The sequence below is a fragment of the Ascidiella aspersa genome, chromosome 5 (assembly GCF_963924565.1).
Source record: "Ascidiella aspersa chromosome 5, kaAscAspe10.2, whole genome shotgun sequence".
NCBI lineage: Eukaryota > Metazoa > Chordata > Ascidiacea > Phlebobranchia > Ascidiidae > Ascidiella > Ascidiella aspersa.
This window is the reverse complement of record NC_139451.1, coordinates 15,111,700-15,123,775: the sequence shown is the minus strand read 5'-3', so window position 1 is coordinate 15,123,775 and position 12,076 is coordinate 15,111,700. Positions and strand designations below refer to the sequence as shown.

The following is a 12,076-nucleotide window of genomic DNA, read 5'->3' as shown; positions in this document are numbered from 1 at the left end:
ACGATATCTTTAATTTACCAAAAGCAACATGCCAAACCCAGGCTGTAAAAAAAAAACTCATCCTTGCAGTTAAACAGTTAAATTTTAGAAAAATTAGTTTTAAGTTCTACAATGTTTTTTGAATTAACAGTCATTATCAGTCTAAATTTAATTTCATTGTTAAGGTTGTGCTAATCACTAACTGAAATATGAGTTATACCAATTTTAAGATGTAATGGAAACTAAAAGATAATTGAACATCAAAACAAGATTAACTGTAACCTGGTTATTGGTTGAAAGGGATAGCTTATAGCTTGGTACACAGTATTTATACCAATAATTTTAGTGCAGAGGGCAACGTAAAATCTGTTTACCAATTATATATGGTAATTATATAGGCCAAAATTTGGCCGCTTTATTTTTTTATTTAATTGAAATAACAAGACATCTTTGTGTCCATTCGCGTTTGCCTTAGGATTGAAGTTTAAAAACGGTTAATAACAGATATTTAAATATGAACTTGTTGGCTAAATATCTTTAAGGTGTCTTAAGTTAAAGTAATGTTAAAAAACATGCATGAAATCATTTGACAGGCCACCATTGATGTTAATTCTTAAGGAAATGTACCTTATGATAAGCATTTGAATTGTGACACAAATAAAGAGTCATGGAAAATAATACAATGTAATTGGGGTGGCTGCCCTTGACCTTGTTACCGGGATACCAAAGTGAAATGTAATTTTATAAAACTTGAGTCGATCAAAAACAGGAAAACTTTTGACATACATAAAAAAAATATACAAATTACACAGGGGCAAGAACCCAAAATTGATTTGCAGTAAAGTTGCATAGAATGATTGCCTGAAACTGAGATATGTTAACTAAATGTGATTTCTCAAAATAGGCACTAATGTGCATTAAATGTGCCCTATTTGACAACCTGGTGTATTTTGATGACCAGGATGTGCTTCTAATGTACACTGGTCATGCAAAGCAATTATGTGCATTGTGTACCTTGGTAAAAACTAAAAATTACAGCAAATGATTCTTGTCACATATACAGGCAAATTAGTCTACCCAACAAAAGAAGACGTGTTTCAGGATGATGTCTGCTCGGATTTATTTGACCATTGCATTTAAAAAATCATTTAGATGTCAATATTATAGGAAGGCATAGTAAATTTCCAATATATATCTAACTAGTAAATGGCTTTGAGTAGGGATGCTCAAAGTAGAATATCGAATCCAATTCTGCCATTTATTTCGGGTAATTGGAACTGATATAATTTAATGTTTTACCGCCGATTGTTGCGCCTAATTGCACAAACGCGTGTGGTAAGTTGGCCTGTCGCCGCGGCGACCAATTTGTGCTTGCTTTAAATGTAACCTCGTAGTGCAGTGTCAGCGTTTTTTCGGGCGACCAATTACCGCGTCTCGCGATAACGTGCGTCTAATAATTAAGTGTCAATCAAGCGTTATTGGGCGAGCGACTAACGTGTAATATCTGGTGCGGAGTTCGCAATTTCCCGAAATGCGTTAAGTTGCAACATAGCGTTGCAAAACGTGCTGGCCGTCCACAAAATGCGCTATGGGGTTACTTAAGGTCAACTTTAGGCCAATATTCAGGGAAGTTATGCAGTTATGCACAACGTAATTGTCAAGAATTCGTTATGTCAATAATAACTTTGTATTCTTTGCAGTATCATTATACTGCATAACAGATCATGTTAGTCAAAAAAGAAGCAATAAGACTTAACAATGCTTTAAAAAACAGGACCGAATTGCTTAAGACTTCTGTGTGCAGTGTTGCATTGTACTCACTATTGGCAAAAATATAAGTTTTGGCAACAACCTGGACAGTTGACATATTCCAGTTTACAGAACGGCTTCAGATGACAGTTGTTAAGAATGTTAAACATATGAGAGAGTTTTTTTATTATAATATACACATGTTAGAAAATTGTTTGGGAGATTTATTGCTGTGATTGTGGGCCCTGTAAGGAAGATTAAGATTAATCCCTTCCCAAAACAAAATCGAGGTTAAATAATTTAATAAAAATTTACTAGGATTCGCTATTCTGGATTCGTTATTCTAGATTCGAAACCTATTATTCTAGAATACCTTGGGATTCTACTTTGAACATCCCTAGCTTTGAGTTTATTACTCCATCCTAAACTTGAATTGGTTCCCGAAACCAGTGGTCACTTTTTTCTATATCTATTTGAATTATTTTTTGAAGCTCCCAATAGACGGCGCGCATTACTCCAATATTGGCATTTATCTAACAGGATTTATAACTCTACAGCAGGGGTTCCCAACCGGTGGTACGCGAGGAGCATCCGTTTTTTTCACAAAACCCTGGATTCACAACTTTATATTTTGTTTTCTGGTTTTATTTAAATAAAAAAAAATTCCCCGAAGCCCATTCTTATTTTTACGTAACTATTCCTGTTGTTTCGAAACAACGCAATCTTCAAAATACAGGCCATGTCAATTGTTGACAAGGAGCACAGTTGCTTTGTAAAGTGTACAACGCTGTGAGACTGTGGGCGTTAATTATGCCAATGCTCTTGATAGATATAATCTACTGTTTTATAGCTTAAGCCTTAAGCTACAAATAGCGTTGAATAATGCAGTCGTAAGCTAAAAATATGCTTCAATTAAATTATTTTTCTGCTAAAGTGGTACGCCTGACCACTACAGAGCGTCCAAGTGGTACGAGATCGTAAAAAGGTTGGGAACCCCTGCTCTACAGCTATATGGCTGCACAGTAACTATACCTAAAAAGTTTCGCAAACGCAAAAAATGCAGTGCGTATATTTTGATAAATTTTGAGTCTGTCCAATGGACACACATAAAATATTCACTAAAAACCGTTCTAGAAACGTCCTAATTTTTATCTAGTTTAATTTTGTAAAAGTTGGAACTTGAATTGGGCCGTTTTGCTCTCGATGTTGTGCTTGACGGCGAAAATGTCCAGTTGTGCTAAAAAAACCTAAGTTTGAAAATATTTGCAGCGTCGTTAAAATAAGCAGAATTTAAGTCGAAAATATATTACAAGCTTTGTTAAACAATTTATTTTTTCTTAAAGAACGAGCGATTCAAATGTACGGTACAGATTTAACTCGCATAGCTTATCCTTGTTTTTGTCCTCTTCCAATGTTTATAGACTTTGTCCAAGTTTATTTCTGAGTTTTGACAAATAGTTGATTCATTATCCCATTCGTAATCCTTGGTTGCTGAAATAGAAGTCAAGACAGATTTTACCATCATGAGTTGGTCCAGATGATATGGCTCGAGCCTGCATCTGTTCTGTGTTTTAATTCTGTTCATGAGGCTAAAACCTCTCTCACAATCGGCACTGGAAGCTGGGAAGGAAAAGCATATTTGAATTAGGCAAAGTATAGTTGAAAACTTGTTATCCCCAAAACATATTTCAGCTAAATCAGTTAAACCTACGCTGGCAGTTGACTTACTTTTCCTTTGCCAAAGACTTAAAATCATTGTAGGCATTTCTAGTATCATTCTCATTCCCAGGAAGTAAGAAGCTAAATTGCTTTAAGAGCTCATCTAATTCATTTAGACCAAAATTAAAATCGGCATGTTTTATGCAGCTGTAATCAAATATAAACTTGTAAGATAGTTTGTTATAATCTGGAAATCTGTCTGTCAAATGAGTACAGAGTTCAATAAATCTAACACTACTGGAGCCATTTCCTCCATACTAACTAAAAGATTATCAATCAATTATTTTACAGTAGCACTCCAGTGTCTATGTTCACCTAAGTACTGCGCATGAAGCTTCGCAATTTTGTTGTGAGCGACTGTTTGTGCTTCCATAGGAGTGATATTGCTTTTTTGGAAGGTCCTTGACAAATCTGCAAGCTCTGTTAAAATATCATTTAGAACAAACAAAGCAGCTTTTATTTGCCTCGATTCCAGTTTTGCACCGCAAAAAACAGCCACTGGATCACGAGTGCCTTTTTCTTTGCAATATTCAAGAAGTATATCATAGTTTCTCACTAGTGCTTGTATAGCAAAATGACGGGACAGACACCTTACATCATGTATGGCTTTAAAGGAGATTAGTTTATGACCAGCTGCCTGAGCAATATCCTGCAAACCTGGCTTCTTTACTGACGATCTGCTGAACATAGTATAAATGGTTCTTACCAATGTTTCAAAGTCCTGCATAATAGACACTTTTGACCAAGCATCGTCAATTCCCAGGTCTTCGCGGTGCGCTACGCAGTGCTGTTCGACCAGGTGGGGAATGGAATTCTGCAATAATTTTGCTACACCATTGTGCTTACCTAGCATGACTGCAGCACCATCACTTGTAAACATTATCATTCTTTGCATATAAATGTTATTAGTGGTGTAAAATTTCTTGAGTTCTTCTAGAATAGTTTGACTGTTACCAAGCAGAAAGGGCAAAAAAATACTGGCAAAAATTATCTACTGTACAAAACTTTATGTCCAAACATAATCAGAGTGTGACATTTTGCTTGCCTTATATGCTTTGTATTCTCTCTGGTGACATAGTCTATGCTCGTCTAAGAAATTCGAAACCGTAATTTTTACTTCGCCAGGAACGTGGTAATGCAGTGTTTTTTGACATATGGTTATTTATATCACCTGGCAAGACAATATTGATGAATTATAATTAAGTTTAATACTTAGAAGGACACTATCTACGAGGACCTTTACTTCACTTGACGGAGTTTTACAAACTTCACTTTCTTCTGCAGTTGGCGTTGTGGTGAAAAAGCTCACACTACCTCCCCTCACGTCTAAATTTCACTTTTGAGCCAATACACCTAATGCTTCAATGTGGAGCTTATGGTTTAAATGACGTTTTAGGTAGTCCACTTTCCATTCACTCCATGATTGGCCTTTCCCAAAATCGCTGTCAGGTGCCACTTCCTGACAAACTTTACAAGCTATCAAATCGTTCGATGCGGAATACTGGTAGATTTCCGATAGTTTAGCACAGCGGTTCCCAAACTTTTCTAAAAAAAATTGCCTGGTGGAACCTTTGCGATTATATTGATATTTCGCGGCCCCATAAAAATCAAGGGTCAGTTGAGCCATGTTTCTTGTAGTACACACTAATGCAGTCTCACAATAGATGCTTTATGATAATGTCACGAGAGACAATAAAACACGCTTTATTATCGAATAATAAAGCATAAACGAAGACTAAGATTGGTGAAAGACAATGCTTAAAACATAGACTAATACTAATGTTTAAAAACATTCGCTAAAGACTAATTCAATCGGACCCCAGTTTGGGAACCGCTGTTCTAGCATTTTGTTTTTTTAGCCTATAAATTCCGGTTTCAGGTTCCAGAATTAATTTTAAACATTCCACTGCTGTGTTCAGCCAACTCAATCTAAACTCAGTTCTTTTTCTTTTAGCTTGAGTTTCCTGTACGGACATTTTGCTTTCGTCTCAGATAAGAAACAAATGGATAAAGAAAACCAGTTAGTTAATAGAGTTCAATGTTGTACTAGCTATAATCAAAACGGAAGGTGCGAAAAGGCTAAAAACGGTGTACCGAGAAAAATGTAAAGATTTTTTTTACTTTTAATTAAAAATAAAGCAAGTGCGCAAAAGCAATTTTACTGCGCAAATTGTGTCGTGTAGCTGCGCAATAACACTGCTTGTGGGACACCGCATACAGGCATCGACGGATTAGAAAGAGTTTTTCCTATTTTTGTACTATGCTTTCTGCGCCTTAAAAAATTTTCTATTAGTTTCAGGGGTGGGCCTCTGATACCATAATGATTTAGTTTTTTAAGTAATATTTGGTTGTCTATGGTATCAAAGGCCTTGGCTAAATCAAGGAAGACTACACAACTATATCTGTGGTTTTCTTTATTAAATAGGTTTTCATATAATTCTGTTGCGGCAAGTGAGGTTGAGTGATATTTCCTAAATCCGTGTTGATGTTTACTAAGTTTTATGTTTTACAAAACATTTTTGAAGTTGATGGTGCATTACTTTTTCTAATATTTTTCCAAACATAGATGTAACCGCTATTGGCCTATAGTCATTAGGTGTTAATGGTCTACTTAATTTTGGTATGGGTGTTATATGTGCTTCTTTGAGACATTCTGGAAATTCTGAATTCGCTATGCATAAGTTGTAAGTAAATTTGTGTCAAAATTGGCGACAAAACCTGTGATTGCCATTTGTATGTATTTTATCGGAATATTGTGTGGGCCACTAGATTGCTTTATACGTAAACTTTTGATGTATTTTTTTATTTCAAATTCTGTGGTTGATGAAAAAAAGAATGAATCTGTTGTTGAGTTTATTTTACCAAGAGGTATTTGTGATTTGTGGTTGGAATTTGATTAGACATTGTTTATGAAATGTTTGTTTAACGTTTCAGCTATTTCATTTTTCTATACCGTGTTTTGGTTGGGTGTTATTGTGTATTGATTTTATTATTTTCCATGTGTCACAAGAGCTTCTGCTGTTTTTTAGCTGGTTTTGGAAGTAGATCTGTTTGGCTTTTCTTTTTACCCTTGTAAGTAGATTGTTGTATTTTTTGAAAGCTAGAATTTTTGTTGCATCATTTGTTTTATAGCAATTTCGAAACTTCCTATTTTTAACTTTAATTGATTTTAAAATTGCTTTGGATATCCAGGGTTTTGTTGCTAATATTTCCTTTCCTTTCTAGTCATTGAGCGCAAGGGCGCATGTTTATTTAAGATCGCTGTAAAAATGTTAATCAGCTTTTCAAATTGTTTAATTGTTTTGAGTTTCTATGTTATCTCCACTATAAAGATTGTTTTCTAAATCAGCTAAAAATTGCGCTGCAAGTGATCAGACATGTTGTAATATCTATTATCCCAGGGGTTATATGATTTAGTATTGAATTTGAATAAAAATGGTCAAGTAGTGAGTTTTTGCCATGTGGTTCAAAGTGTGTTGCCTTGTTTATAAATATTTGTCCCTGTACTTAAAACATTAGTTGTGTAGGTTTCTATGTTTCTGCTGGACTTCTTTAAAAGGTTTATATTAAAGTCGCCACCTATAATATAGTCGCTTTTTTCATTTTGAAGCGTTTCTAAATTAATAACAAAATTTTCCTCAAACTCATGGAATTTATCTCCAGGATGCCTGTATACGACTCCCACAACAGTTTTCATCGATTTTTCACAGTGGCTTTCTTTGTCTATTGTAATTTGTAGGTCGTCTGGTCTTGTTACTTGGTAACCTGAATCAATGTAAGCAGCTACCCCTCCCGATTTAGTTGGGGAATCCACATGTATAAAGTTATATCCGTTTATGTAATTGTCAAAAGGAATGCTTTGTTGTGTAATTTTGGTTTCTGCACTAATATTATGTTTTTTTTTTATGTAGCAAATTTAACAGCTCCTCCAGGCGATGTTTATTTATTCTTGCAAGGCTTTGAATATTAATATGTATTATAAAAAAGGTATCCTTTTTATTTGCTTTTCCAAAAGACTATTTAGTGATTTGTCATTATAATATGTACATTTATCGATATTTTCATAAAATATGTTTTTTGTATTAGTTTCTTGTGTATATTTGTTCGTAGTCATCATCAATATTTAAACAATAAATAACTATTTACAATATTTACAAACAACATATACATTACACTGTTTCTTTGTATATTTTGGCAATCTCAATCCAGTCGATATCCAATTGAGTTTGTAACAAATCCTCTGGGGAATCAATCCTGAACCATTTTTCGCCAACTTTAGCCATTATTGCTCCCATTTGAAGATCCTGTTGCTTCTACATCAGGTAAGCTTTTCAAGTAGTACATCAATTTGTGCCGGGTGTAGGTCAAGTCTTCGTTCATGTAGATTTTTTTGATGCCAGTGCCCTTCTTTTTTGCATAAAGTTTTTTAATCTTGATATTATTGGGCGATGTTTGTTTAGCTTCTTTTTGCCAATTCTGTGTGCTCTTTGTATGTCATGTTCAATAAGTGCAATATTTAAGTCCTTTGCTACCTTAAAAAGTTCCTTCTCTCCATCATCGTCCTGTCCGTCAGTCTCTGGAACACCATAGATTCGAATGTTTTCCCGTCTTCCATATTGTTCTAATTTGTCCATTTTGTATTTTGTGGAGTGTATTTCCATCTTTAGTTTTTTATTTTCATCCTTTAATATTTGGAGTTCTTTCCTTTGATGTTTGCCGTTCATTTTTTATCAGAATTACCTTATTTTTTGTTTCCAATGTTTCTTCTTTGATTTCTGTTATTGTTTCTTTAATGTCATGTTGTATAGATTTTAAAATAATCTCATATGAGGGCGTTTTTAGGATAAATTTAATCAAGTCTTATGACCTTATAAATAAAAATGATGTCTCTCAACTTAGACATATATGTCTTGAGTGGTGTTTTTATCTTTGATCTACTATTAGCATTTGTTAATTGGCTATTAGGGATCATTTAAATAGTAAAATGGTTATATTATTTAATTTCAGCCCATTAACAGCAATTTATTACTCATTCGTTACATCATGTTGTAGGAGCCAGAGCAGTGCACACGTCAGCTTGTATTTTCGAATGACCGAGCGAGTGACGAAAGAGCACGATAGAAAGACGTGTCGCGTGTAGCATGTCGCGTAACACATATAATAAAAGGATACGCTACAAAACCCCCCACCAGTGCGTTAGTCACGTTCGGTAACGAGCAGGCACAGTAATAACACGACCACGTCGAGTTAACTTCGGTCGAATGGGAACAGAGTGTTGCGGTGGTATGCATGGAATATCGGAACGTTGCGGTAAACCTTGGGTAAAAGTAGGGCGAGTATTTTCGATGTTTAATAAATCATTATCAGTGTAAGCCGGTTTAAGTCGGTCAATCGAGACAGTATCTACACGGCCATTAGCATTAATTTTGAATGTAAGGGCGATATCTATGACAGTCACGACGCACGAAAACAAATTTACACGTTTGAAGTATACGCGGTTCCCTACTATGCAATTGTCTGTGTCGTGATGTCGCAATGGCCCGAACGTTCTCCATTGATTTCCGGAAGTTGGACAGGAATGTTGTTAACCTCCGCTGGGGTTGTAATAACAGTTAGACACACACAATTACTTACAAAAAAACCGACATACAGAGCATAATGAAACTTAAAGTTTTACTTGCTAATTTCACAAGGCTTCACCCAGACGTCTATTGAGCTGTAGGCGGTCAGCCGCTCGTAATATACGCTAAAACAAAACTCCTTTTCACGGGAACCGACGCGCTCCCGGAAACCCCAGGCCCGCCTTACAGGGCGGCCGTTTCGTGGAAAGATAACATTGGGTGGACCTTTTCGTGAGAAGTTAAACCGCGCCGGAAAACAAGCGATAAATGATCGTGAGATTTGCAGAAATGTTTGGAGACAGGAAAAAACATGTCTAGAGTCCAATTAACGGCGAACACCACAGCGCACAAGAATATTACGTTAATATACATGTCCCGATATGCGAAAACCTAATTCCTAGCCCTACATTTAAAAACAAAGGCGCAAAATTAATAATGAATGTTAGAATTTACAGTCGGCGTAATTAGCAACCGGTGATAATTTTGTAGTGCTAATTAAGCACGTAACACAAATGCATTTCAAATCCAGTCTAATCACGCTGAAAAAATTGTTCTTATTTTGTGTACATTGGCAAAAATGTCAAACTAAGTATACTTGATGCATTAGGCTCATAAAAGAGAGTTTATTATTAAACTTATTAGGGGTAAAGCTAGATTTGTTTTATAAAGGTAATTTTTTATGAATATTATGGAATGTACAGTCTCGAAATATTTCATTTTCGAATGTTAATCATTAAAAAATGGTTATGACATTGTTGAAAACACTGATTTATTAACCTATTGGAAAATTTTGAAATAATTTGGTTGCAATAAATGAGATATCTTGCTAAATCTGTGGGTATGGGGTCACGTATAAGATGGGACGGGACTCCTAAGTACAATCTCAAGGCGATATATTCTTCAACGTGGTTCTTGTCTCCGAGCATAGACGGAAGGTGAGACGTCTGTCTTGCAAAAATGTTCTTTGTCTTGAAGTTTCTCTGGTTCTTCTTCTTTGGCGTCGACCATAAGATTCTAGACTATCAGGGTAATAATCTGAATCTGATTGGATTCTTCTGTCTTCTGGTGAACTTTCCCGAGACTTAGCTTGAGCTCTTGGTATGGGTGTTGGTATTTTCACTCGTCCAAATGTCGAGCTTGATGGCCAATCACTACCCAAATCTACAAATGGGTTGAGAGTCCGTTTTGCTGAATGCGCTGATGAATCTTCTGACGAAGGGCTAACAGCGTCCCTTTCGTCTAACTGTTCGCTTTCTATTGAACTTTGTGGACTGTAACCTGAATCCTTTTTATACACAAAATTCAGAAGAGAAATTTTCTGTGCGAGAAAAAGATTATGACGCAGCAATGACACGGCAAATTGTTATATTATTTAACAGTAATACGTCACACGGGTGTTGGCTTATCGCCTTTCTTTCTTAACATATCTCCTACAAGGAAGTTAGAATTTGTCCATATTAATACACGAAAACGGCTTCTCTAACTGTAAACACAATTTCGAATCATTGTTTTGAGATGTGGCTAATGTGCCAATTCTCAAAGCGGCGATTTAAGGTCGCACATTCGAGGACAATATAAGGAAGGATATGTGTCAATTTTGCTATTCGTTATCTGTGAACAAGTGGCCGAACTGTTTCGCAAGGCACTGGCAATTTACCGGAAGTTTTCACTAAAAACGCACACAGTAGCAATTCGTCAACATTACATTTTCGAGTTTAGACACATAAAGCTCTTTGATAAATAGATATATTATTACAATTTTGATAAATATACAACAGGATGTTTTTGGTAAGGATGCGTTATGACAATTTTGATAAATAGACAAGGAATAATAAAGGGGCGCATGTTTTTGTTATTCGTTAATTACTTAAAACGATTAATTAAACATATAAAAATGGCCACTGCCACCACAAATCTACCACAATTTTGCTTAAGTTAAGGAAGCGTATTTAAAAAGCTTTTTTTTCGTGTTTTGTGCAATCTTTACAGTTTCAATATGTTCTAATTTGTATACATATTTTAGCTTAAATTCCCTTATGATGGCATTGTATGTTTTGTGTCTTCACTCTTCATATACATATTATCAGAATATCTGGCCCCATACAAATTCAATTGTTGAAAAATTAGATAAAGTATATTCCGCCTCCTGGAAAATGATTATCTTAAATCTTTTTCTTTATTACAACAGGCTAGTGCCAGGGTTTGTTGTTCCCTATGCACGGGTCTGTAATTATTTTGCAATATTGTGGGTAACGCCATATGAAATAAGATAAATGCAATATATAATGTTTTTCTCTTCACGCTAAGTTTTTACAATTTTTTTATGCAGCCTTACAGCTTTGAGGTCAAATGCCCAAACACATTATAATGAAAAGCAAAAAAATAATATTGATAATATGTACTATATTGATCACAGTAATGTGAAATTGTTGTGTGCTCCCAAGCAGACTCCAGCCATAAGACCAAAATAACAACAACGTTGGACATAAAACACATCAATGTCGGAAATTAAACACATCAACGTGGGAGATAAAAGCATATCAACGTCGGAATAAAACACAGTTCGGAATAAGGCCAAAATAAGACTAATACCCAATCGCCTCTGTTGTTGATCCACTGTTCCGGTATTCCCGGAGGTCGTGAGTTCGAAGTTCACTGCAGGCTAGTTGATTTTCTAACCTGCCTGCTTACCTGCGTATGATATCAATCAATTTGTACATTCGCAAGATATTAAAGCAGACTTGTCGGCTGATTTCGTGAGGGTAATTTCAATAAGCTTGTTCGCAGCCGGATATAAATGCACGATTGTCGGCAGATTTCGCGCGGGTAACTTCGCTAGGCTTGTCAGCAGCGGGATAGCAATGGACGATTTTCGGCTGATTTCGCGCGGGTAACTTCGCTAGGCTTGTAAGCAGCGGGATATCAATGCACGATTTACAGCTGATTTCGCGCGGCTAACTTCGCTAGGCTTGTTAGCAGCGGGATATCAATGCACGATTGTCGGCTGA

At 35.7% G+C, this 12,076-nt stretch overlaps 1 protein-coding gene across 1 annotated transcript; it reads right to left on the bottom strand.

Moving 5' to 3' along the window:
* Positions 1 to 3,727: 3,727 nt before the first annotated feature.
* On the bottom strand, positions 3,728 to 4,369 carry LOC146145066 (zinc finger protein 862-like). Its single transcript, XM_083390474.1, has one exon. The coding sequence runs from the start codon at positions 4,340 to 4,342 to the stop codon at positions 3,728 to 3,730; it is 615 nt and encodes a 204-aa protein (XP_083246600.1). The 5' UTR covers positions 4,343 to 4,369.
* Positions 4,370 to 12,076: the final 7,707 nt, after the last annotated feature.

Excerpts from the sequence above, each read along its gene's own strand:
- LOC146145066 (XM_083390474.1), bottom strand. The coding sequence starts at position 4,342 with ATGCAAAGAATGATAATGTTTACAAGTGATGGTGCTGCAGTCATGCTA.